Source organism: Hippichthys cyanospilos, chromosome 6 (assembly GCF_059441005.1).
Source record: "Hippichthys cyanospilos isolate Australia breed blue-spotted pipefish chromosome 6, RoL_Hcya_1.0, whole genome shotgun sequence".
Lineage (NCBI taxonomy): Eukaryota > Metazoa > Chordata > Actinopteri > Syngnathiformes > Syngnathidae > Hippichthys > Hippichthys cyanospilos.
The window spans coordinates 16,505,001-16,531,882 of NC_142374.1; the positions used below are offsets into that span (position 1 = coordinate 16,505,001).

At 39.8% G+C, this 26,882-nt stretch overlaps 3 protein-coding genes across 5 annotated transcripts; all 3 read right to left on the reverse strand.

Moving 5' to 3' along the window:
* Positions 1-1,585: 1,585 nt before the first annotated feature.
* Positions 1,586-7,919, reverse strand: morf4l1 (mortality factor 4 like 1). The gene is made up of 12 exons (XM_088418391.1): positions 7,780-7,919; positions 7,367-7,413; positions 7,226-7,293; positions 7,060-7,146; positions 6,709-6,786; positions 6,610-6,635; positions 5,734-5,825; positions 5,509-5,610; positions 4,534-4,622; positions 4,273-4,445; positions 2,984-3,068; positions 1,586-2,880 (listed from the first exon to the last, which is right to left on the reverse strand). The coding sequence occupies exons 1-12, from the start codon at positions 7,817-7,819 to the stop codon at positions 2,796-2,798; spliced, it is 972 nt and encodes a 323-aa protein (XP_088274517.1). The 5' UTR covers positions 7,820-7,919; the 3' UTR covers positions 1,586-2,795.
* A 650-nt stretch (positions 7,920-8,569) lies between these two features.
* Positions 8,570-19,784, reverse strand: pias1b (protein inhibitor of activated STAT, 1b). Of its 2 annotated transcripts, XM_088418179.1 has the most exons (15): positions 19,740-19,761; positions 19,312-19,489; positions 17,933-18,353; positions 17,771-17,855; positions 17,616-17,663; positions 16,585-16,675; positions 16,350-16,484; positions 16,159-16,264; positions 14,046-14,119; positions 13,756-13,916; positions 12,393-12,526; positions 11,873-12,050; positions 11,658-11,797; positions 10,386-10,423; positions 8,570-10,315 (listed from the first exon to the last, which is right to left on the reverse strand). In XM_088418179.1, exons 3-15 carry the CDS (start codon positions 18,348-18,350, stop codon positions 9,986-9,988), a joined length of 1,938 nt encoding a protein of 645 aa, XP_088274305.1. In that variant the 5' UTR covers positions 18,351-18,353; positions 19,312-19,489; positions 19,740-19,761; the 3' UTR covers positions 8,570-9,985. The 2 variants fall into 2 exon arrangements, with proteins under 2 accessions (XP_088274305.1, XP_088274304.1); XM_088418178.1 differs by lacking the exon at positions 19,312-19,489 and having other exon boundaries at positions 19,740-19,784.
* Positions 19,785-20,832: 1,048 nt separating this feature from the next.
* On the reverse strand, positions 20,833-26,678 carry skor1b (SKI family transcriptional corepressor 1b). Of its 2 annotated transcripts, none has more exons than XM_088417302.1 (8): positions 26,522-26,678; positions 24,688-26,383; positions 24,486-24,579; positions 24,291-24,395; positions 24,144-24,200; positions 23,644-23,718; positions 21,662-21,736; positions 20,833-21,356 (listed from the first exon to the last, which is right to left on the reverse strand). In XM_088417302.1, exons 2-8 carry the CDS (start codon positions 26,377-26,379, stop codon positions 21,262-21,264), a joined length of 2,193 nt encoding a protein of 730 aa, XP_088273428.1. In that variant the 5' UTR covers positions 26,380-26,383; positions 26,522-26,678; the 3' UTR covers positions 20,833-21,261. The 2 variants fall into 2 exon arrangements, with proteins under 2 accessions (XP_088273428.1, XP_088273427.1); XM_088417301.1 differs by having other exon boundaries at positions 20,833-21,359.
* Positions 26,679-26,882: the final 204 nt, after the last annotated feature.

Here is a 26,882-nt window from a genome sequence, read left to right on the forward strand (position 1 = left end):
CTGTTGAGGAATCATATGAGGCACAAATGGCCGCCATCAGTCAGTTAAAGTGACAACATTCTGGGGCTGTGGTTGTCACTGATCCCTCTCACTTGAATTGATGCAACTTGGAAGGAGCCCAGCATTGGATGACAGTTTTATGTGTTGCAATGACTCGATGGTGGTTTGCGTGCATGCATGTGGATTGCCACTAAAACTTGATGGCAATATTTAGAAAAACAGCAGTTCATTAGTAAACGCGCTCTGTGAAATCCCGACATCTAGTGGCTGCTTTGCATCACAGCATCTCAAAAATTGTTTACGACACAACGAGCGTAATACGCTTAGACTACTCACCAATAAAACACAGGAGGAGTACAAATCCATCACGGCTGCTATCAGCAAATTTATGAACAGATTTGGCACTTCTGCATTGCTGCATTTGCTATTCGAAAAGGAGCTGTTGGGAGCAGCCGCTACCAACTGATAAAACATTGGAATATAAGGAGCGTTTCTATAGATATGCAAAGAATCTACCAGTAGTTACAAGTTAAAACTAATATGGTAACATTGGTAGGGCTGGCATAAGGAATATTTTAATAATCTGTCGATTATTTTGGTCAACCCCCCTTCAAATAAATAAATAAAACCATTTCAAATTGACATTGCAGGGAATGCACTACATAAAATGGAGTTACCGGTTTGGTCATCAACATCAGAAAAAAGGGGCAAATGATTTTTTATTTCTAAAGTAAAAGCAAATGTTTGCGTTTTTTTTAAGTCAACACAAAGACAATATTTCTGCTGAAGCATAGAAGTACAAAAAACATTATTACTGTTGAGAGACTGCGATTTGAAGGATTTTGATCATTTTAAATTGAACTAGGTCTCAAAACGATGGTTTACCAAAAGTGTTAATAGATTTGATCATCAACATTACTTGATTAATCATTACAGCTCTAAAAATAAATCTCTTCCTAACAGCGACTACAACCAAAGAGTTTCCTTCGGCAAAAAAAAAAAAAAAAAAAGGGTGTGTGATACTACATGTGGTTTTGTTCAGCCAAAGGAAGTTATATAGTTGTATATAGTCTTAAATTTAGCTTTGGCTCATTTACCATTACAAGCGCAAGCCAGCCTGTATAAAACCGCAAATCAGTCCACGTCACTACAGTTGAGGAGGAGGCCGCAGCCTGCCAAACATCCCACAGCCTGACATTTGTTTCTGCAAAATCACATGCTTCTCCTGATTCATCATATCTGCTGGCAGCAGCGGACAAATGTGACACGATCAATGTGAACCATCAGAGATCCATCCATGTTCTGCGATGATGATCACAATGGGACTATTTTATAAGCTTTCCATTTTGAGAACATCTCTCTTGATGGCTGGATCAGGAGATGTTCATGCGGTTAAAAGGCCAAAAACAAACAAACCGATTTTAAATTTGATTCTCATTCCAGACATTCTGCGTTTCAGGCTAAAGTCCAGATAACAGCAAAGTGTGAAATTTATTCCAGTTTATCTCACTGAAATGTTTCAAAAAGCGAGCATTCTGAGAAAAGTGCAACCACTCTTGGAAGTGCCATAAAGCAAAGACACATGACGAAATGAATTACTTTTATTAGAAAATGACGACTGTACGTGAACAAAAATAAAGAACCAAAAAGGTGAAATGTTGAAGTTCCTTTTCAAAAGACGGTTTATAGAAACTAAAGGGTGGTATTACAGTTTTTCTCCATTGGTTTGGCTCATTTCTTGAAATTGAGATGACATTTTCATAACTATGAAGCAATTTGGCCAAACAGACTTGCAGTTCTGCACAACACTTCAGATAACCAGCAAAATGTAATTTGTCTCCCAAAACTACTCATCCATGCTTCAAAATGAAATCCCTTTCCCATGTCAATAGTCAGTACCATAAAAATGGCACGGCTTCTTCTCAATTGCTTTGTCACATTTTCATTCATTCGGTACATCTGTCAAAATAACTTGGATTACTTGACAATGTTTGTACAGCTCCCAAAACCGTTTACCCTTCAGTCAAAAACAACATTCCCTTCTCATAGAACTAGTCAGTGCCTCCAAAATGCATTGTCCCTTTGGTATTGTGTAAGTTCTACAAGTCAAAATGCATAGACGCTTTGTCATGGCATATTTCTAACCATAGGCATAACATTTTCACACCACACACACACTGCTATCATTCTGCCGAGGAATTTTCATTTTTATTCTCAACTAATGTAAATTGTACACATTATAGGAGGTAGGGAACCGTAAAAAGGGGAAAAAATACTGAAAATATGTACTGTATTCTATTCCAGTTTCCTAACACTATTTTGATAAGTGAGCAGACTTTTGTGCATATGATGACTTACATGATGAAATGTGCCGACATGTTTTGAGGACAATAACCATGACACTGAAAATCAACCAATTGGGATAGATCAGCAAGATACATTAATTTGAAACATGTACTTGGCTGATTGTGTTAACTGTAGGATATTTGTACATAGCTATTTGCAAGGATGTACGAAAGGCTTGACACACGAACAAAGCATTTGGAAATGAAATGAAAGCAATGATAAATGCCATTCTGTTGTGAGAAACTGCAAGATAGTTTGGGGATTTGTCCATGTTATGAAAACGTCATCTCAGTTTCGAAAAATGAGCCAAATCAATGGAAAAAAAAACTAAACAAAACAAAACATACCAATATAGGGAGAGCGTCCATAGCAGCTTTCCAAATGAAAGAACCTTGACAAGTGGGCCCGAGACTTCCTTGATCCACTATGCTCTCCGTAACTGCCAAAGCTCAAACAGCCTTGCGGTGGTACTCGGGCGGTGCCACCTCATAGTCGCTGGCGCTGAAGAGCGTCGCAGAGTTCTTGACAAGGTACCTGCAACCAAGCGTCAACCGTTATGGCCCTGATTTACTGTGCATCTGAACTGATGTGTTGACTTGGATTTAAAAAAAAAAAAAAAAATTGTGCAGATGCTCACTTGAGAAAGTCTTGCAGGTAAGTGAGCAGCAGTGCCAGGCTCTTCTCATCCAGGGGAGTGTAAGCCAGCATGGCTCCGATTCGCACTTGCAAGATCAAAGGGGAAGATATTACCAAGCGGCGCCAACAGTGGCACAATCCTCCATCAGATTGAAGAGCATCAAAACCCCGATGCAAGTCTTGTGTCCAAAAGCTGCTCTTCAAATCTTTTGACTGTGTGAGACTGAGTAGGATGGTTAGAAACGGTTCGAGCTTCATAAAATGGACTAACCATGATGTCATCGCTCAGTTATTGATACGGAGCAAAATATATGGATGGATTTTCAAAACCTGATTCAGTTCCAACTTTTCACACAAAGTAGTGGAAAATTGAGTCCATAAATGTTGCGACCTCCTATTGTGCAATTTTCAGTGCAAGAGTAGTACAGGGGGTAGTCCTCATATATTTTAATTTAAGTTGAAGTGTGCGTTGTGCATTACACTTTATCTGGCGGGTCAACGGACATTTACAACAGACACTGACATGATGATGGAAGTTTAAATATTTTTAAAAGGCACTCAAATAATAACTTAAGGAACCTTTGAAAAAATCTAATACCATAACGATTGTAAAATAGTATATTGTTGTACAGCATAAATGTGTCACTCAATAACACGAGGAACGATATCTAAACATGATTGTGACTGCCAAGACATCCAGTTACCGACCTGTGTTTGTTTTTTGTTTTTTTTTATATGTTGAACAGTAGTGGATCATTTCAAAGAAGTTTACACACCCCATTGCATGGAATTGGTGTCAATTCAATGCATAGCTAGAAATTCACATTACCAGATGTTGGAAGGGTGTATTTAATGAAGTGACTTGTGGGTAAAATTTAGACTAATGTATTCTTAGTCCATCTAAGACAGGGATAGGCAAATGAACTGTTTGTGATTTTTCTCTCTCTAGATTTCTACCTCATTTTCTACAAATAACATTCAGCATAATATATGATTAGAGTTTTTTTTTTGTTTTTTTTCTTAAGATTATTCAAAGTGGGCCCCTTTTGCCCAGATACCAACTTTCCACATTTTGGTATTTTCACAACCAGCTTCATGGCTTGAAATTATTTTAAATTCATAGCCGCGCGTTGTCGAGAAAGCGAACAGCTTGAGTTTGTTCATTCAAATTCCAAATATGTGAGTTTAAATAGAAATTCCTAGAATGTTTTCACAAAATCCTAAATATATGATATACAAAATTACTAGCAGATATTAAAAGTGGGAGTTATGTTGTGTAAGATTGTTTACCAAAGAGCCTTAAGAGGTGGGGGGCGCCATAGATCTGCGACATGGACGTATCTGGGTGATTGGCCAAGATGTCTGCATACTGTGGCCTCTCAAATTTGTAAAGCAGTTGCGTGCCCAGCATGACGTTGAAATATTCCCGCACGCCAGCAACAACTTCACTCACTGCAAACTCCCTGGAGCAAGGAACACCAAAGAACCTTTAGCCTGCAGACTACTTTGAAAAACCAGTCAACCTCTGGGATGATTAGAAACAGGTGTTACTTGCTGTCCGAGGTTCCTCTCGATTTCTTGTAGTTTGCATAATCTTCAAGCACAGCGTCAACGTTCTTCTTAGCAGGTAGATGGAAGAGCTGGAGATGGAAAGTAAACATTCTGATGACAGTGGCATGGAAAGGTCATCTGGTCGAACGCTCACTGAGCAATGAGAATGGACCCGGAAATGTGCACTGACCAAATGTCAGTATGGGTAAATTTTCAAAAATAAACTATTTTTCCAAATTCACCATACTGTTTCATCACAACACTATTGATACATTGTTTTACAATAACATTTAACCTCATTTATACATTAAAATGTCCCTATAGTTTGTTGTTGTTAAATGTTACTTTTTTTTCATGCTAAATGTTTTCTTTGTTACAGTTATGAATTGTATTGTATGTATATATAGCTATAAGATGGCAGTGTGCACAAGTTCAGTGGCTTTTAGCTTTTAAAATCCCCAATTTTGATGTACAAGTGTACAATAACAATAAAGGTATTCTACGCTGAACACATTTTCTTTCTTTCTAAAATTTAACCAAATTGTGGCATAGTAGGTTTTGGCCCAACGCTAGTAATATGTTGTGTTTTACAATAAATAATATTCAACCATACTCAGAATTTCAAATGATCCTAGGACAAAAAAGGAAATTGTGGGGAGACCCTGTGGCCAAAATGCTGTCAATGAAGAGGGCTAATTCACACCCTCCCCATTAATTAATTACATGTTGGTATGATATTAATACTCCTTCAGTGGGTACAGGAATTTGCCTTTGCCTTGACAACTGTGCCATATTGACTGTGGGATTGCATTGTTAAAAACAATGCACTGTATTTGAATCCTCAAACCATTGTTCTCCATAATGAACACCAGGTGTCACTGTTTTTCCATTGCTTTGTGTTACTGACAGCAAATCGGCCCTATAGCTTTACGTGCTAGAAGATTAAAAAAAAAAAAAAATAAACGCACTCCCAACCTGTTTTTGTCGTGTGATCAGATCCCAGTCATCTACAAGCCAAGGTTTCAGCTCCTCGGGGATTTTGACCTTAACTTCCACTCTGTTTATGAAGGTCTCCTCCTACCCAAACATGATCTGGTTACATGATGTTACACAAGACGACCCACAACAATTCTTTCCCTGCACAGCACAAACTACAGTACTTTGTTATCGAACATCCATGGAGGACATTGGCAAACATACACTTTCAACAGTGGGGTCAACACGCGCCCTCTTCTTTCGTGGAGGGTGGGTGGGGTCACTTCCTGAACTCGGACCTTCTCCTGGACCAGGAGCTAGAAAAGACAAACATTTATTCTTCCTTCCATAAAGTCAAATATAATTATTTCTGTAAGTCTTATAATAGTTCATCATTATTTGGAGGAGTGTGGTAGCAAATAGTCCATTTTTATAGCATTTTTATGTGAATTTAAGGCGGAATAAACACCAACTGAAATTTTGTGGTTGGACATTAAGACGGTTGTACGCAGGTAACTACCTCAAAATTGGACACGTCTAATATTTTCAGGTCAAAATACAACAATAGAGTGTGTTCGTGGGCTTTGAATAAAAATATGGTGAAAATAACCCCAAAATTTAGAAATACAGTATTTATCGGACAGCAAAACTAGAACCTCTGAGTCAGAGATTTGATGTCAGTAACCCGCTTGTCTACCTAATAATAATAATAATAATAATAATAATAATAATAATGGTAAAATAATTTATGGGTTATATCAGGGGCATACAAACGTTTCATAGGGCCTGTGTCCTGGATGTTTTCCAGATTTCTTTCCCAACACACCTGATTCAAATGATCAGGATGGCTGTCAGGCTTTTACAGAGATTGCTGATGAGCTTATCATTTGAATCAGGTGTGTCAGGCAAAGAAACCTGGACAACATGGCAGATACTGGCCCTCAAGGACACCTTTGGGTTACATTAAAAGGTGAGAAGAAATTTTTAGCATCCACTTAAAAAAAAAAAAATAGATAAAGTTTACTTTCAAGTCTACATTAAAAGCAAACTTGACATGATGTGAAGGACTGTTACCCAAATAAAGTCAAAAGGGACACTCACTTTTTTGTTTGTTCTTTTTTGTCTTCCTGCAAAAAAAATAAATAAATATGAACAACTTCAAACATCTAGCCTTATAAAGCAGGAGAATGCTGCACTTACACGTCGTTTTTCTGTGAAGTAGCAGGTATCTTCTTATTCGGTGCAGCACCCCTCATTCTTCCTTCAACATAATGGTCTCTATGATAACAAAAGAATCAAGAAAAAAACTCAACCTTTTGGACTATGCAATAGACATCTACAACAGCTTGGGAGACCAAACTTTAAAATCGGTCATTACAGTAGAGGAATTTGAAATTAGTCCATGTTAAGAACAACCAGTCACATTTCATTCAATGTAATAACATTTTTCCCCACATTTGTTTGGGAAATGTTTTATGGTCCAACAAAACTAGGGTAAAAGATTCAGGCCACAATGAATGTGTTAGACAAGAATCGGGAGACCGGACATACTGGTTGGCCTTCTGAAGCTCTTTCTGTTTCTGCAGATTGCTGTCCACATACTTCAGCACTCTACTTTCAGGAACCCATTCGTCCCAACTAGAAAGAAGCAAGAGGACAAATAAGACAATGAGGCACTGATGCCAACCACAATACAAATGTTAACCGACTCACTTACTTTTTGTTCCACCCGCTATAATGAATGAAGTACTTGATTTGTTTCTCCTTGACGTTTATCTTAACACACTGTAGAGACATTAGCAATGCTTGAGGAGACACAAGGAGACATTGCAAAGGAAAGGATGTCTTGTGAACTTACCTTAGCTTCGTAGAGCAATGGCCCATGAAAACACAGCACTCTTTCACCTAGAATCGACATTCATTTAGGCAACACGATCCAATCTCGATTTTCAAACGTGCACACGTCAAGCAATCCTGCCTATTAGATTTAGCCAGCTAAGCTAACAGCTACCATGAAGGGTCTATACAGCAGGTAAAAAACGTTGATTATTACTGAGGTGGCATTGACGTTACGCTTATATAAATTACGGTGCAGAACACAGGTTGAGATAGTTGTGGGAATAAAAACATAAAGACACGCTGTGCTCATTGCAACAACAATGAAAGCTAGCAGCCGTAGAGATGTTAAGCTAATGTCTGAGCTCCCTTCTATCCACTTGGACGATAATGGTCATCGTGGTTCAATCGCAGCACAGACAGAAAGCACAGTACCTTCTTGAAATTTAGGTTTCGGGTCCTGTTTCGGCGCCATTCACGGATTAAACGATCAAAATAGGGGGAAAATCGCCAGCTCCCATTCCAATCTGAAACGGTGCCGCTCATTTATAGACGTCATCACCGGTCTGGTGACGCAATCAAACGCGACCGACCGTAGCGCGACAAAATGTTAAAACGATATATATATATATATATATATATATATATATATATATATATATATATATATATATATATATATATATATATATATATATATATATATATATATATATATATTTTTTTTTTTTTTTTAAACAAAGAAAATAAGCGAGAATGGAGAAGTGTTGTTTCTGTTTTGAAAATAAATGTGACCACCGTTAATTTTTTAATAGAAAATGTAGCTACAATGCACGTTTCGTATCTTACTCACAAATATTGCCTGAAATTAGTGCCTAATTAAAGACATTGTTCAACAAGGCCGAATCAATTACTTTTAATGTTTGACAGCAGGTTTTAGGTCTATTGCGTCTCCTGCCATCTAAAAGAACATTTAAGTGTTCTGTCAGTGATACTAGTTATCATTCAGTAATAGAATATGTAATTCGTTTTTTTTTTAACCAATTAGTTGAAATTGGATAATTTACCACGCCACGATGGGTATACTGAAAATATACTGGATTGGACTGTCCAAACTCCTTTCCTCCCAAATTCAATTATAATACAGTAGTTGTAATATTGGGGAATGTCTCCTGTATTACCAGTGAACAAAAACCTCTTTAAAATAAATGCTCAACCACACAGGTACATTTTCCTGTTTAATTCTTATAAATATCAAACAGCACAGTAGACCTCTTAGCGGTTCAAAATGCTCAAGCCTCTATTGAGTTATTGACATCATCTGATAGGTAAAACGGACAGAGAAACGGAAAATGTTACTATGCATGTCAAGCAACAATGATTTTTTTTAAATAGCATTAATTATATCATTACAAAAGAAATATCACATACAATGACAGCAATGCATAGCCACGACTCAAACAAATGCTGAAAATATATATGATAATAAATAATTGTAAGCTTAAGAGAATAAAAAGAGAGAACGGGCTGTTTAGGATGATTTCGATAGCTGGGTAAAAAAAAGGGTAGAGAAAAAAAACTGTCCCTATTATGTTGAAAGATGACAGATGACACGGAAGAATTTACGGCCTCTCAACGCAGAAACAATAAACAGGTGAATTACGACTTTCAGAGATGCAAACTGCACTCTCTGTGGTTGCCACTGGTCCAATGCTTCACTTCTGCAGAGAGCCTGAAAGCAAGCGAGTGCTCAAAAAAGTGTCACATCTATGTTTAAATCAATCTGAAAGCGGAGTGAGTCTTTTCCATTTTGCTGACACTCATCTAATATGAAATGAATGGGAAGCCGTGAAAAGAAAAATGCTAATTTGTTTTTTTTATCTGATTACATGGTGACGCAGATTGGTTCAAACCCATTCATTCACACACCGAGGAAGAACTTCCCCACAATACAGATTATATGTATTTAGCTTCAATTTATGCTGGATAAGAATCTGCTTGATCCGACTCAAAATAGCAAGCTAGAGGAAAGCGATAACATAGAAGGATCTGCTTTGTATTTCTAGTGGCAACAGTTCCAAAGAGGGGAATGCTTAAAAAAAATAAAAACAGTATACATCCAACATAACTTATATCATAAATAAGTCCTCAAAATAATGCGACCACAGCATGAATGTCTACAGTGATGGCAAACCACTTCCTGCTGTTCACCGCGTCACCCCTTTTGCCTCGTTTGCTGTGACTTGCCTTGCGAACAACCGCGACAATGCCCATTTTCGTCCGATGCTAAATAACATGTTCCGTAAGGTCTCACCTCAAGAGGGTTCTGTGCACGTAATAGAATAAACTAATGCCATTGACATGGAATATCGAAAACAAAACTGTAAAAACCAAGTACAAAAGGTACAATATAATCAAAGGACCACATGAAGAGGTGTGAAAAAGTCTTCAGTATTCACAGAAAATATTGAACTGAAGCGACCCACTTGACAGGAAGTGTCCTAAGTTTATATACACGTTAAGTAAATTGAAAATAGATTTTCCTCTCTGTACATAGTACTGTATTCTTTCAGCTCTTTTTCTGTATTTACAAAGATCTTCTTGTTTCAATGTCTCCCTTGTGCATGAGTTTAGTGAGGGTCTAATCCAGAGAGATGACGTCGGATATGGAGCCGTAAATGGCCGCCGCCGCCGCCTCCACCGAGGACCTCGACAGTCCTGAGATGGTGTGGCTGTCCCTGTCGCGCTCTCTGTCTTTGTCCCGCAGGCTGCTGGAAGACACCAAACTGCTAGTGCTGCCACTATTGCTGCCTCCGTTGGTGGCTGCCAGCGTGCTGCTGCCCGGGGTGCCCGGCGGTTCCCGCAACATGGGGGACGAGCCGTAGGGTAGGTAGCGGTTGAGGAGCAGGTCCGAGTCCTCCGAGGCTGAGGCCGAGGCGGCCGCCGCCGCGGCCATCACCATGTTGTAATGCTGGAAAGGGCAGACCGTGGAAGTTAGGCAGGGACAGTGTGACCATCTCCCGCATGATGGGGCTACCTACCTGATTGTCGCCTTGGAGGAAGGAGAAGAAATTGAGATCTGCAAAGAAACAAAAATCAACATAAAAAAACAGCTCAACTCAGACTATTAGAGATGAAGAATGCAAATTCCAAAGGCAGCACATTTGGGGGAAAAAAAGCTGTATTTTTGTCGGTTAGCTTTTATGTAGGTGTAGAAAACAAATGAATATAAATTGTTAATTTTCATGATAAAATGCTAATGTCAGAAAAAACATTTTTGGGGTGTCCTCCTTGATTGATATATATTTACCATATTTATTTACTTGTAAAGTTTCTAAATAGGTTTAGTGCTTTAAAAATGCAGTCCACGTGTTTCCATGTGATCGTTTGATGAGATAAAAAAGTCGATCAAATAATAATATAAATTTGGTTGCATTTACATTTTACTACATATTCCAAAAGTAGGAAGAGCCAGATCACAATATTGGCTGCCACAATTAAGCTGATCCTCAGCGATGTTAACATGTAAAGTCAAGCGATTTTCTTTTTATATCAAGTACCATGTCGTCCAACCACCAGGAGGCAATGTTTCCCACATGTTTGAATCACAACAGCCTCAGCTTTGCCCACCCTAATATTATTTACCTGTGTGAAATTGCATCGAGTTTCTCACCCGATTCCTAACATATACAGTGCTAGCTGCTAACTGTGACCCGTTAAGAAAAATCTGACTGGCAAATAATTGGAATAAATTCAGTTTGAAATGACTGAAAATGAAAATTTGACTGCTAATTGATTAAAATGTACTTAAAAATAATGTGCTCTGTTCTTAGTAGGCTTATTTTTTCATTGGTTTGGACGCAGCAAGTAAATTAGCTTTGTTACCCCGTGTGCCAAGTTTTTGCCATGTCGGAATTAGTTTCAATTATTTATTATAGTTTATTATCATTATTAGTAAATGTCACAAGCCTTGAAGCCTTGTTTACTGTGTGCATTTGTTTAAAAAAAAGGCACTAAATAAACATGCTTGATCAAATATGATGAATAATCGTGATTAATAATCGCGATTTTAATTTTGACCAAAATAATCGTGATTATTATTTTGGCCATAATCGTGCAGCCCTGCTTCCTTCTCAGCTTCATTTTATATGCCTACTATTAACTATAAGAATTCTTATTTGATATTTTCAAAGTTGGTGGGGTATATCTAGCTAGGTAAGACCTGAGAGGTTATAGTGCACTTAAACACAGCTATTTACAGCAAAAAATGATTGTGCGACAAGTTGTCTTTCAAAGACTGGTGTCGAGCCTACCTGGCAGATCATTAGCTGAGTGATAGAAGTGGCGGTAGTCCTGAATAAGTGGTGGCGGTGGAGGAATATAGCTGCTTTCTAAAGGGGGCATGCTGGGAGCTCTCGTCACTGGTGATGTCTGGTTGTGGAGGTTCAGCACTCTGTGATGAAGAAACAATGTTGCATCATGCCATGAGCTGGAGCAAGAAACTTGATAAGTGTGGCTGCAGACTGACCCCTTTGTCGGAGGTGGAGAGATGGGCGACAGTGACGGACAGGCCCTTTTAGCGGGCGGCTCATCGTCCAGCTCATCTTCCGACGAACTGTCCAGTGTCAGGTCAATTACATCTACTTTCTTACTGTTTTCATTGGCTGACCCCCGTTTCGGCTCATGGCTTTCTGTTTTAGGCACATCTGCAAAGACAGGCCCAGCAGATTCAAGAGTTTTATTGTCATATGCAGAGTTATACCACACAAAGTTCTTATGCTGTTCACTTCCCCGAGCACACTACAATCCATAATTGAGCAAATAATAAGGTAGGCAGTCACAAAATAGCTTAAATCCTCTTTGAAATGATCATGTAAGACCAACCTCACAATGTTCCAAGTTGTCTAACATTGCTAGTCCATAACAGGCAAGCATTTTCTAAAATTTTAGACTTTTACGATCTTCAATCGTAAAATTTTGCTTAACTGTGTTGAAAAAAATGACTTTAGAAATATTTGATCAAGGTAATGCAGGAACCCTGTACTCACCGCTGTCTATTCCATAGAAGGGGGTAGACACCTCCTGCACTTCCTTTTTTGACCTCATGGGTGCCCAACTTCCATCCTCTTTGAATTGAATTTCATCACAGTCGGAACAGCTGTTCAGGATTTCCATGAACAACCTGCAAAACCAGCATGACACCTTTTCATCACAATATGTGGTGAAAGAAAAAAACAATTGCTTTTTTTCCCCACAATGTAATTACTTTCTTTTGTGAGGTTGACTATTTCTTTTTGTACAAACCAAGCTTTGAAACTGTTGCTTCTTTTTTTTAATCCAAATCAATATAAAGGATTTTTTCCCTTAGCGAAAAGTCAATGAGGGCTACGACTTGAACTAAAAATTGTATGGATAATAAAGCTGATGTCGCTCTCCCAACAATGCGTTGTCTTGTGTACATGTAAAACGCAGAGGATAGTGAGAAACGCTATTTCGATTCCTGAAGAAATTGACAATAAACTTGACTTTGACTTAAAACAATACATGGGAAGAGGGCCTTGATAACATAATCACTGGTGTTGTACAGATCCCAAGAATGTGATCGGAAATTGTGATTGGTAATTGGGCTTTATAACATCATTTTAAGCTGATCAGAATAGAGTGAAAATTTTTTAAAATCTTTTTTTTTCCCTTTTTTAAGGGGTAGAAAAGTACAGATGTTGCTCAAAGAAGATATTGTCAAAAGAATATTTTTGTACTAAACATGTCAGCATTTAAATGTTTTAGGCAACTGTATCTTCTACACCATATTTTTACTCGCAGTATCGATTATGGGGTCAATTTTCATATTCAACCCCATAGATAAGGTGGAACATATATTATTATATATGTATATATTATTATACACGGTCGTCAATAAAAGGGAACTTAAGTCATTTTCTCTGATTCGTTTATCGCTGCTAGTATACACACAAGTCCTTATGTGATCAAGAAATGGTTCCCAAGTTAGTCAAGTCACCAAACAAAGTTACACAAAAACATTTTTGCAGATGTTGGGACTCAGTGCACACAAGGCGCACGCACCAGTTGTAGGTTACACTGTCGATTTGAGAAAATTAAAGGCTTTTATTTGCGCTTTATTGGTACCATACTTGGTATAATAGCCGAATCGAGACTCAATATCGGCAGTATATCCTTAAAATCTGATTTCTTGGGCCTCGATGCAAAAAAAAGTGATCGCGACAACCCTAATAGTCATATTAAATCGCAATTGCAATAACGGGGAGAATGGCAAACATATATATAATTTTTTTTTAATCAGCACCTTTGCAGAGAAACTTTAAAATATGGAAGCCGAAAAAAAAAAAATTCAAGCTGCTGCATCTTAACAGTTGTGAACAAGATGCTCACCCATCAATAATGAGGTGCTCGTACGGCGCCTTCTTGTCACACACTGGACACACCCATGTGGGCTTCTTCTCATTCATTTGGATATAAAGCGTAGCATCAAAGCACTGGAGGTGGGAGCATGTCAACGCCCGGCACGCGATTGTCAGCCTCATCTTTCCAAGCTTAAAATGAAAAAGGACAAAAACGACATTTTTGACTTCTCCTGTATGTCGTGTATTGACAAGCTTTATATATATATATATATATATATATATATATATAAAAAAAACAAAAAAAGCCATAAAACGCACAGGACACAGAAGAGACACTCGTAGACTGGTGGTGGCAATCTCGCTTTCCGGGTCAGCAGTCAATTTCTCTTTAACTGCGAAAACACAGAAGTGTACAAAGGTGAAGACAGAGCAAAGCATGATGATCATTAATCATATGTTCTCAAATAATGTCATGGAGTTTATATTTGCTTGACGACAGGAAGTATCAGGCATTATTAGAATGGGACTTTATTTGTCTCAAAGCAATATTATCATTTTTAAAAATGCCGCAACATGAAAAGTCAACGTTTCGGAGCTTTTAACCATGTTCCAATGTTAATTTCTTACTCCAAATACTTCCAAAGTATTATTTTCCTTCACTGATGCATTCCTTGCTTATTCTGCACTCTCGTACCGGCCTCGGCCGAACAGATGAAAACGGCTTGAAGTGCGCTTAAGACAACAGCAGCAAGACAGGGGCAGTTTGTACCTCCCCAACACATTCCCCCACAGCATGCGCAGGAGAAAATACACGCCGACCTTACCCACATCTTTTAGTTTCGTTTTGGTTCCGGAGCTGAGGAAGAGAGATTTTGTACCGGCCAAGTAAACACCAACGTTTCATTTATTAGCTACAGCGTTTTACTGTAGAAAATGCTAAAGTGGGCAAAATGTGCGATCACATAGCCGGACAATCAATGTCATTAGAAAATATTTCACCTGTGGGTGGAAGCATTGTTATAAATGCTGGCTCTCTAAAGGAACTGATTTGATGGAAGGTGGGTGTTAGAGCAGTGCATTGATGTTTTTTTTGCATTTTAATGTCAGTAAAACGCCTACTTTTGGCCCCGTTATTCACAATGTTGGAATAGTCCCAGTCATCCGCGATCAATCAGTCTAAATCACTCGTGAGGATGAGCTATCAAGATGATAGATGGATCCATGTTTCGGCCGGCCAAACTACGTTATGAAGGGGGCGAGGGATCGACACTCAGGTGCGGTCTCTGCAAACGAGCCGTTTTACTTCCTGGTTAGTAATATCCGTACCATAAAACCCATATTTGACAAGAAATTAAACAGCAATGTGCCAAGCGTAACTTATGTGCACATATTACACGGTGGAAAGTATTTATTTATCATGTGACGGCCCCTTTAAATAATTTTAAGACAAATATTTCAATGCATTTTGTTCCATACTGTTTAAAAAAATTACTTTTGAAATATTTGATCTGAGTTTCCTGTGTGCTCAGACTTGCTCTGGCAAATTGTTTGAATGAATTAAATAGATTTTCATTTGACCTTTTGCCTTTCTGTAGGTTTTAATAATGAAGGATAAACAGAATTGAGAGCGTGGGAAAAAAATATTTGAACAAGAAAAGCAACAGAACCAGAAGCTGAGCACGGGAGTCCTGGACAGAAGAAGATGAAGACTAATTAGCGAGTAGGCCATGTGATTTGGGTGTAAGGGGCAAGGAATGTTTATATATACACTGGAAAACACAACAGGGATGAATGCTTTTTCAAAGAGAGGATGTTTTCAGAGGGTTTTGTTTGAGTGCAAGTGCTGCATTATTGTGGTAAAAGTCAAAAGGTACCAAAATCTTCCTAACTTCATAATGGCAACAAAATGGAGAATATGCTAAACTCTTTGTATGCTCATGAAATTGTCACAAATGACATGCTTAAAGATGATTAAGTGATACATCAATTTAAACCATCACGTGGGGATATAACATGACCAGTAACAGAGTAGCCCAGCGATACAGCCTCTTGAAAAAATATGACGTTCCTATCATTCCATATTTGAGTGTAGTAGCACTTTATATTACCAGTCATTAATGATGTTATTCAGCTAAAAAAATAAAGAAACACAAAATATGGTTCGAAAAACGAGCAAATGTTCACGGTTTTGAATAACAGGTTTCTTTAAAAAAAAAAAAAAAAAAATTGTGGTAAGCGAACTTTCAGAGATTAAAAAAAAAAAAACATGTTAAGAGGTTTGCATGTCTCAAAGTTTGCGCATGCCAAGACCAAGCAAAATCAATAATTTCATAAGTTGCCAAATGTGTTAGCAATCAGTTTAGAATGTGACCATCATGGAGATCCTGATTGTCATGTGAATTCATTTCTTGAGTTTTTCAAATAAACTTACTCAGAGCTCTGGAGTGGTCGGGGTTTCGGATTCCTCTGGCTCGTAGTCTTTGCAACAACACAGCGGACGACTGCTGCATTACCAAATAAACAGCCATGGAAAAACTCTGACAAAGAGACGTGAAAAAGGGGTCATGCTAAGGTGACTCACATCAAAACATCTGTTTTGCAAAGTTTTTCCAAAGTTCTTACCCTCCCGATTTCTGAGGTCCACGACACAACAATTGTGTTGGGGATTGTGGTGGACAGTCGCACAAGGGAGGTTATATTTATGGGGCGACTGGGTCTTTTTGGTTCAACTCCATTTTTGGTAGGAGGAAGATATCCCTGTAAGGGAAAAAAAAACCCCACATTTCTATTATTCCACACCCTTCCTAGTGGCTAACGCTTGAATAAACAACATTCTGGCTGGAGAGTATTAACTCACGGGGAGATTGCAGGGCTTTCCATTCACCTTCACACATAGATTTGGAGGAAAATGATCTTCCTGGGGACAGCTCGTCTCTGATAGACAAAACCTAGAACACACCCAAAAAAGCTGCATTAGATGGAGACATGCTTGTCTGATTACAAGTTTGAAGACATCAGTGATACAACACCGATATTAACATGTCTCCATGGTCGAATTATTTGTACTATTTTTTAGCGGCATCAGCGTTTTTTTTTTTTTTAAAGTACTTTGAATCAGAATTCAAAAGTAAATGTCCGATTTTAACTGGATAGTTAAATTATTCATTTATTATTATTAATTCAAATCGCACATCCACAGGACAGAGTTTTGAAATTTACACAATAGTTAGTCCCAAAAGTCAGATTGTTTTAGTCCAATTAGCTTTGCTCAGTGAAGGTTTTTATTCAGTATGTTAAACAGATTTCAAAGGAAAATACAAAGCCATGTTTTCATGAAAAATTGAACTTTCTGATCCTTGTTGAAAGGAAATGTTTACTTTTTCATATTTGAAATAATAACAAATACTCTAATCATATTATTTTTAAAATTTTACTGTCGCCATTACTGTAAGGACCAAAGGTTTCAGTTAATACCATGATATAAGTTACAGCCCTTTTTGCTCAATTTTAGCACTTAGGGCTCATGAACACATAATGACAAGTAATCCAATAGGTCTTGCTTTAGTAGAAACATTTTTGAAAACTTTAAAAACAATTGCCTCCCTTTAGTGGCCTTGAATTTTTATTAACTTTTCATGTTTTGACAGAATGAGGTATGATGACGATATGTGTCATATACTTAACTGTTACTGTACTGTGAAAAAAAATACATTTTGTTTCTACAATAGTTCACATCAATTTAAGGATGATCATGAACAATACAGAAAGAGTGTGTACTATATTGGTAGAGCTTGGCACCAGTTCAGAACCAGACTACAAACTGGTTGCACAAAAATGAATCATCCTTTGAATATTTTTTTTTAAACAATTCCACTGGCTGTTTTGTACCTTAATTGGACTTGAACAGCAAAGTCACATTTGGTCCCAGATATGTCCCTAAAAAAAAGTGAAAACAGCAGATGTCAAGTTTCCTTCCATTCCACCCCCATTGCATCTTGTTGCTCATTGACAGTATTAACAAGAATGAGCACTGCGTTGCTCACATGGAGCTGCTGATCTGTTGAACTTGCAACGGCGTTAAAGCGAAGGCATAACAAGCTTCCTGGAACCGCTGACTGCTGTCGGAGGCTACAACCAACAAAGCAGAGGGTAGTTAGCGAAGGGGAAACTCAGAGCACCAACGTGTCAAGTCATAATGAACTCACTCAGACTGGTGGGCTTAATGAGTTCGTCGAGCACGTCGTAGAAGGGCAATCTCTGCAGTTTGACGTCCGGGTGAAGGGGGTGCAGGGTGGAGGGCAGGTGAGGCAGACTGAGCTCATGCTTGGGCCCGAGCAGCGAAACAGGCAACAGCGGCGAGGGGGAACCATGGCTGTCGAAGAGGCCCGCGGGAAGGCTAGAGGCGGAATGGACGCCGGGCAGGGCCAGGTCCACCGGCGAAACCATTTTGGTAGGGAATCTGCGTCTGTAGAGCTCTTTAATCTTCATTTGCATGGCAGGGCTGCAACCAGCCTTCACTAAGTGCAGCGCTTTGGTCAAAAGTTCGTGTTTGCGCCCGTGCTTATTCCGTCCAGCAAAACCCAACAAGACTTGCAGCTCAGAAACTCGAAGGCTCATTACCATTTGCTGTGAAGAAAGGAAGTCACGTTAAGGAATAAGATAGAATATGCTAGCAAAGAATGCAAACACATTAAAATTCAAGAAATAAAATGAAATATTTCGCTGGTTTTTCCTTTGAAGGCTTTTCAGTATTCACGCAGGAACCAACACAGAATTCTGAATAGAGCCACAACCTGAGACAGAATAACTTTCTGCTTAAAAAGGAATCTATTTTTCACATTTTTAGCCATGAAGCATCACCAAATACAACACTGCATATTATACAGTAATAACAAGCAAATATTATTTTCAAACATTCTGTACTTAGCAGAACTGCTCAAGCTCTGAAAATTGTTAAGTTATGGCAATGCTACAACCTTGGTTGTCTGTAACAGCAAAAGAGAAGTTCCCCAAGTAGGAGTCATTTTATGTCACCCATCAGGTTAGAAATCGGATATGGATTTCATTTGGTTTCAAGATCCTCCCAGACGACCTTGCCTTAAACTTATCCCATGTGCGTTAAGTGCGTCTAGCCCCGGGTCAGTGTTAACGTCAGGCAAATTACGAACCAAATGTATGAAGTTGAGGAAAAGTGTTGAACGACTTGTGGATTTCAAGGAGTGTTGATGATTCACAATACCGAGAAATGTAGACACCACGATGGCATGAAAATCGTGCTTGGAAGCCAGCCGTCAGTAATATACTAAACATAGCGACGATCAAACAAATAGATTAAAAAGTACGATTTAAAAAAAAGTACGACTATATTGCTGTTAGATGTAAATTGGCAGTAGACAACGATTATTAGAAATAAGCTAACTAAGCTAACTAGCCGACTGATGGCGGGGAAATGAAAAAATATTAGTAGGCTTTCGACTTCGTCCTAAATTAAATATCCACAAATAATTTCGCAGCTCAGTATAGTTTGCATGGCGATCCTTGACCTGTCATGAATTCACACAAATTATACAAAAACAACGCTAACCTACAACGAAGTGCAAATGCCTTCCAGGGAATAGACAGAGCCCATTTTATGAGATATAGCGTTCTGGCTGCTTATCTTCGAGTAATGTCAGCGGGAGCTGGCCGGCGTGGGTCTGTTTTCAAGGCGTTGGCGTTATTGTAGTCTCGTTTTAAGATCCGATGCGGGATCTGCTTGTAATCTGTAGGAGAACAGCACAGCACAAGCTGACTAACGGATCGTCGGCAACAATAACAAAGCTAACGCTAGCAGACTAGCCAGCCAGCTAACAGTTTATATATGGTGTCCGCCCCCTTTCTGTGGACGCAGGTGGATTGATTAAAGCCTCGTTGGCTACTTGCTTGTCGAGAGATAGTGTTTCCGTTATTTGAAATTCAAACAAGACAGTGCTAAGCGCCTATTTGTCAACCAAGTGGAGGGGCTACCTTTACCTTCAGTTCCGTACTCTCCGCCATCTTGTGACATTGTGTGCGCATGCGCATAAGCCGCCCTCGGGGGACGTGTCGCTTCTTCATATGAGTCAATAGGGGGCGACCTTGCTCTTTCCAAACGAACTAACGCCGTGTACGACGTACACTATTCAAAACCGTGACGTCTATGTTTTATGGCTACCTCGTGTCAGCGTTAGTTTGAATTTTGTAGGAGATAAGAATACTAAAATGGCAAGTCAACTTATAACTGAATTAAAGCTGGTTGTAATAGTAAACAAACTACCCTTTTGTAACGCTATCCGAATAAACTTGAAATTCCCGTCTTTTTTCAATCTCTAAATCTAGGCCCCTACTAAAATTGAAGTACTGAAACTGCGTTTTGACCATAAGCAATTCAATGTCCAAAGAGTGAGTTTTTAGCAAATATGTGAAATACGGCGACATGCAATTTATATGCGTTTACCAAATACCGATGAGATATAGCGGTTCAACAAAAATCTGTATTAAATAAAAGACAAACACAAATATTTAAAGGGAACGTTTCTTAAGGATTCAAACGATTATATTACAGCAGTCTGTAGGAAGCAGACAACATATCCAGTTAATATTCATTTTAAATGGTTATTTTAAAATGTATTTATCGTGTTGTACACTTCGTTCAAAAGAAAACACACGCTATGGTTATGGGTATGGTTTGTTAGCAATTCTTCGGCTTACAAATAAGTCACAACACATGCACAATAATTCTAATCGATATGAAGAATAATTTTAGGCCACAAATATGAAAAAAAGCCAAAGGCAACAAGCGGATGACTGATAGTGCTTAAGTGCCGCATGACGACGTATTAATACGCCGCTGCGTAAACTAGTTCGTCGCTTATAGGAATGTACATTGGTACGGAAAAAAATGCAGTCAACGTGAGAAAAACATAATCATGTATGGGTTCATGGAACCAATCGTGAAATTAGAAAAACAATACGTTATTTGATTTCGTGTGTGTATAATCACCCACGCGTCTTTTAATAAAATGCTTTATTCACGTGAAATGTAAACAAATGCCACATTAACATTTTCATAGAATATGTGCTTTACAAGAGAAATGTGGGCCTACAGTTTATCTGCAAGTCTTCAAAATTCACGTCGTCCGCAACAAATCATGTTATTACTGTTGTCATGGTTTCACTCATTTAAAGTGCATGATGTCCAAAATGAAAATTGACTGGCCTGCGTGAAGAGAAATAGGACCACGGCAAATGTAAGTTTTCAAAACAATCCACCAGACTTAAAGAATAAGGAAGAAATGAGCGAAATAACAACCTCTATTAACTATTACAACTTAGATACATACATTGCCATTGCACGTTGCCACAAATAATAAATATCATCCATGGTTCCCGTTGAAATGAAACGAGTGCGTCACATAAATGCTGAAAAGTACACTTTTTCAAAATAAATATCACAACAAATGAGTCCATTCCTCGCACGTGGAAGGTTCCGCGGTGACTTGAGCCTTTGCGTGCGTCACGGTGGAAGCAGAGGAGACTTGAAGGTGCACGACCCCGTGCAGTGGCGAGGAGTTAACATCTTGCAGGAGAAATGATGCAAGGCGTCGTGAGCTTCTGAGAGGAACGACAGCCAAGCATTAAACGTGCCCATCCATTAATATTGACACGCATGTGTGGATTTTTTTTCTTTCAAACTCTCTGCGTATAAACTACGGCTGTAAACTCAATCGAAGCAAGGGGTCCTCGATTTACGACCGATTTTTTTTTTTTACCTTGCTCGTGTACGTAAGTCTGAGTAATACGACAGTAGTAAATAAAACGTAGTCCGGAAGAAGTAATAATGCAAGGCAGTCACAAAGAAGCAATAATTGCAGTAAACACTTTCCATAGATACTGAGTTATTTTATTTTTCTCACCTCTGACGATGTGCAGCTGCTGGACCATCTCCTCCCTGTAGGACAGTTCTCTTTTCATTTGATCCTGAAAGTTATCTGGAAAATCGGGAAAAAGGTGCACAATGATTTACAGCCGAAGGGGGTCGCTGTTTGCAAGATAACGCAGTAGACAATGCAGAAAACTAGCAAATTTCCCATCAACTCAAGGTTGTGCATTTATTTAGAACAAAGGCTTCAAACTCATTTTTATGGTGGGGCACATTGTAGTTATAGTTTCTGTCAGGGGGCTGGTATGACCGTGAAAAAAATAGATATGTTTGTAACACGTACCTAATTTTGAAATCAGGTGCTGGGTGGAAATGAAAAAAAAAATGCTCTTTGTTTTTTTTTTTGTTTTTTTTTTTAATTGAATACAAATAGCAAGTTTGGTATTCAGCCAGAAACTTGAAGTCAAATCAAGATTTTGCAGGTCACATGAAATGATGTAACAGGCCGCATCTGGCCCCTGGACCTCGAGTTTGACACCTGTGATTTAGGGAGACATCTTGTATTTTAACAAACACATTTATGACGAGATGTTTCAAGATGATATGAGAAAAATGCATCGAAACAACAACAGCTCGTCATTAACTCTCGCTAATACAGCTAAATGAAAGGATGGTGCTTCTGTTTTGGTTAGCAACAAATTCTACACTGACTGACATTACACGCGTCAATGCCTGTTCGCAAATTATATTAAGGAAATAATATTGAGGAAGGTTTTGGTCCAATGCGAGTCTATTTGGGGAAATATGGTCAGTCTTAATCTTAATGCAGTATTTTGAGCATTTTTGGGGCATTTTCCTCCACACCATTTTCACAGTGTTTTAGCTAGGGGTATTAGCTAGTAAGATAACTACAGTGAGTGGTCATGCTATGTTTAACGTTGACATATTGTCACAATCTGGGTGAAACTTCAGCCCCCTGGTGTCTTCTTTCAGGGCTTTCCTTTGATATGAGATGCCTTTGATGTAAAGATCAAATTAAGGATTGGATGAAACACCGCACAAGGGAAATCACACAAGAATGGCGTTAGAAAAAGATACACCTTAATAAGAAATTACCTTAATAAAATTGTGTGTACGTGTGTGTGCGTGTTTGTGTGTGTGTGCGTGCGTGACCTTTTGTGGTTAGTTCGTCTTCTAAAAATACTTGCAATAAACACGTATTGGGAAGTGAAACAGTTGTGCTGTGATGGATTGTGAAGGTCAAAAAAGAAGCTTCAATTGAATAGTGCACGCGGGGAACGTGTCGTTCAAACATGAATGCTAATGTGTCCATTTTCGCTGCTGCACAAAGGTGAGCCGTTTAAAAACCGACAACATGCACCGGTAAACATCTCTGAGCACCCAAACATTACGATGCGGAGCTCTTCGGTCAATGCAGGTGTGAGGGGTCTAGAGTTGTTCAAATCCTCCATGGATACAATTGTGAGGCCCTTTGAGCCACTGAGTACCGCTTTATTCGCCAATGCCTCACTTTTGCAAAGTGAAAAGAAGTGATAGACATTTGAGCACAACAATGTCACTGGAGTTACTAAAGAAGACTAAAATGAAATCGAATAGATAGCCACCTGTAAATGGTGCTCTCTTTTGGCATGGAAACACTTAACCGCTCACTCCAATAGAGAAGTTGCCGCAAAACTGCATCGTAAAGGTGGGCATTCTGCAGCTTTAAATATTCATTTATTTTTAACATTCAAAATTACCGCATTACAATGGAGTATTTGGGGTATATATATATATATATATATATATATATATATATATATATATATATATATATATATATATATATATATATATATATATATATATATATATATATATATATATATATATATATACACACACACACACATACACAAAAGAATAGAAAAGAAAGAGAAATTTAAATAGTTGACTAAAACAAACAAACAAATTCATTCAAAACCGCCCAGGATGTGCTCCGTTTTGCGGACTCACCTTTTAAATGTTGAAATTCACGTTCCAGCTTTTTCCTAAGTTCCACTTGCTCTAAGAGCTGCTTCTGTAGTTCCTCTAAAACACACGAAAATATTGTTACTTTAAGTAATATTCAGGTTTAAATTGAGCTTATGTAAATATTATAACGTGTATAGTAAAATTTTGTCAAAATATCCGGTTAGTTTATTTTGAATTTCTATGTATGTATTTATTTATTTACTTATTTATTAATTAGTTAGTTAGTTAGTTTGTTTGTTTTACCACAAAAACATTAATATTACAAAATATGCAATGATTGTAAACTGTCATATTTTCCTTTCAATTTAATCCCATTTAATAATCTTAAAATATTGGACATGCGGGCAAACTCAACATATATAAGTCTCGCAAAATATGTTAAATTAATTTAATGAAGAAATGGCCAGGAAATATTTTTTGCGTGCAAATATTATAAAAAATCGATGTAATTATTCGTATCTTAGTAAAAATACATTCTTTACCTTTTGCAAGCGTCCGTATGCCTCTTTGGGCGTGCAAAGCTCTTGCCGAGTCTTCGTCTGTGGAAAAACACATTTTAATTATGCGAACTGAGGAGAAAAATATATTTGCATACGTAAATGTTATTCGAGTAAAATGTTGATTTATACCTTCGTCGTGCTCTCGTTGGTTTTCGTCGCTGCTTTGTTCCAGCAAAGATTTGCTTTCTACTTCCTCAACCGTGGAAGACGGCTCCTCTTTGCTTGCACCCTCATCTTGCAGGGAAAAAAAAGCACATATGAAATGACTTTTGATTTATTAATCATGTTAAATATATTGATAACATATGTAATAATATGTCTGACCATGAATTGTAAGCCCTGCAGGTTGGTAACTTCCATGTCTGAAATGATAGGGACTGCTCCTTGGTGGCAACTCGCTTCTCTCCTGTGTGTAAACCTGCGAGGAAAAAAAATGCAATTAATTTAAAACGATAAAAACGTGAATGATTTTATCCGATTAATTACGCTAAACAATGTGATTTTTTTTTATCATTGTGTGACTCACCTGGCTGAACGGTGCAGCAACGTCTGCTAACTGTTTGTTGTGCACGTCTCTATCACAAGACTGCGGGCCCATACGCGGGCCCACTTTCTGGGACTCCAACGGATCCGTCTCTTGCGGTACCCCCTTGCAGTCCGAGTCGCTCGGGGACACGCTATGAGTGAGCCCTGGGGGACTTCGGGGACACATCAATGAAAGGGGCCTGCAGGGCTCCTCCTCATCGGGTGTCTTGCTTGTCTCCACGTCCACGTCCGCCTCGCCTTCGCTGTCCACGCACGGAGACACGGAGCGGTAGCTGGAGCTCTCGCTTAAAAAGTCCGGTGATAAATAACCGGTTCGGGTGTAGGTTCCTCGACTGCCGTACAACTTGGCGATGCAGTCCGCGTCCTTTACAACGGGACGGAAGGCGGACACGTAGCTGGCCTTGCGTGGAGCCAGGATGGGCCCCTCCAGAGGCCTCGCCTCATCCCCGGACTTGTCATCTTCGTTCCGCGTGGACTGGGTGCTGGAGCAGCGGTCGTTGTCCGCCAAGCTGTCTTTGGACGTGTCGGTGGACTCGGAAATGTCCGCCTCGGAATGTCTATGGAGAGGTAGCATCTCGGGTGGAGCTTTGTGCGGATAAGGCGGCATGGGCAGGGCTCCCGCTGCAGGCCAGAAGACCGGGAAGGACGGGTAGGCGCTGTCCTTGGTAGCGGGCCACAGGACAGGCAGTCCCGGCTTGCTTTGCTCTCCCACTATGTTGTCGTCTTTTTTCGGGCAGAGGCCGAACGCCGGGAAGCCGTACGGGTGCGGGAAGAGCGGCGGCGGGATCTTCTGGAGCATCCCGAAACCCTTACTGGGTACCGGGATGACCGGGTAGCTGCGCGGACCCACGCTGACCCGGTTATCATCACAACTGAGAATCTTGGCGGGGATCTCGGGGGACTGTCGATGGAGGTTGGGACCGTGGGTCTTGAGGGGGGAACCGGACTCGGACCCGCAACCTGGCAGCGTCCTCTTGCGGCTGCCCCCGTTGAACATGGCCTTGACGTCTTCCCACGCGTGCAATACGTCAGTCTGGCTGTTTTTATCGGTTAGTTTAAGATGTCTTCTCCACGAGTTGAAATTGGCCGCGTCCGGCTGCGTGTACTTGGACTCCGGCGTGCGGTGCGAATGAAATATGAATTTATTGGGGGAGAAATACATATTGCAATAGGAGCACTTGATGCACTTGGCCCTGGAGCTGTTGTACCTGGCAGGGATGAAGCTACCTCGGCTGCCCCACGCGCACTCGTGGCACACGTCGAAGGCAAAATTTTCCGGCAGTTTGGGAGGCGAATGAGCCCCCAGAAAGGACTTGCACAGTCTCTCGGCCTCGCGTTTGGTAATCATACCGCACCTCCGGGACGAGATGGGCATAGCGCCGGCCCTGCGGAGGATCTCCAGCTGAACCGGGGTGCACTGCACACAGGTGATGCCCAGCGCCACGCGTCGGTTGTGGATCTCGTTGTAGCTGTAGTTCTTCAACAAGGTGTTGGAGATCTGCGCTAGGCACAGCCTCTCCTGGCAATCGATTACCAGGGACACGATGGGTATTCCGTACAACACCGTCTCGCCCACCTGGTTGGGCTTCAGGTTGTTGGTGGGCGGGTAGGAAAGTTCTTGCTTGGAGCCCGGCGATGAGCTGGAGTCGCGGCCCGCTGGAAGGGGGTCCATGATGCTGCGTGATTGGAGTACATTGCTTTTAAATACTTATAATAAAGAAAATGCAAGTTTTACCTATAATACACATTTCCCGTGTAAATGTATCTTTTTTTTTTAATTTAAACTAAAACCACCAAAGTTCTTGCAAACTCACCCTCAATGCTGGGATTGCGCCCCTCTCGTCGTGCACCACGCGACTGCGGTCACACGCGTGCCGGAGAGAAAAGGAGGAGTGTGTCGGAAGCTGTTGGGGTGTTTGCTTTAGTGATGGGACTCCGTGCACCGCCTCCCTGCCTCTCTCACTCCACTCAGTGCCCCCCTCCACCACCATGGCTGCATGTGCGAGCCTGCATGGTTTGGAGTTACACCACAAGTGTGTTAAACTGAGACAGACGCGTACGCACACACACGCGCGCACGCACGTGCACACACACGCACACACCTTGAGTGGCAGTAAAAGTATAGAATTCATGGCAAATGTTGGACAAAAAGAGATCGACGTTTGCAGCTCCACT

Excerpts from the sequence above, each read along its gene's own strand:
- pias1b (XM_088418178.1), bottom strand. The coding sequence starts at position 19,784 with ATGCGCACACAATGTCACAAGATGGCGGAGAGTACGGAACTGAAG. Across the intron at positions 16,265-16,349 it reads GGACCTCAGAAATCGGGAGG|AGTTTTTCCATGGCTGTTTA; the intron begins GTAAGAACTTTG and ends TCTCTTTGTCAG. Across the intron at positions 11,798-11,872 it reads TCTCCACCTCCGACAAAGGG|AGTGCTGAACCTCCACAACC; the intron begins GTCAGTCTGCAG and ends TCTTCATCACAG.
- skor1b (XM_088417301.1), bottom strand. The coding sequence starts at position 26,379 with ATGGACCCCCTTCCAGCGGGCCGCGACTCCAGCTCATCGCCGGGCTCC. Across the intron at positions 23,719-24,143 it reads CATACGGACGCTTGCAAAAG|AGGAACTACAGAAGCAGCTC; the intron begins GTAAAGAATGTA and ends CGTGTGTTTTAG. Across the intron at positions 21,737-23,643 it reads TGAATTTCAACATTTAAAAG|ATAACTTTCAGGATCAAATG; the intron begins GTGAGTCCGCAA and ends CCGATTTTCCAG.
- morf4l1 (XM_088418391.1), bottom strand. The coding sequence starts at position 7,819 with ATGGCGCCGAAACAGGACCCGAAACCTAAATTTCAAGAAG. Across the intron at positions 7,414-7,779 it reads GAAACCTAAATTTCAAGAAG|GTGAAAGAGTGCTGTGTTTT; the intron begins GTACTGTGCTTT and ends TGTCGATTCTAG. Across the intron at positions 2,881-2,983 it reads TACCTGCAAGACTTTCTCAA|GTACCTTGTCAAGAACTCTG; the intron begins GTGAGCATCTGC and ends GCTTGGTTGCAG.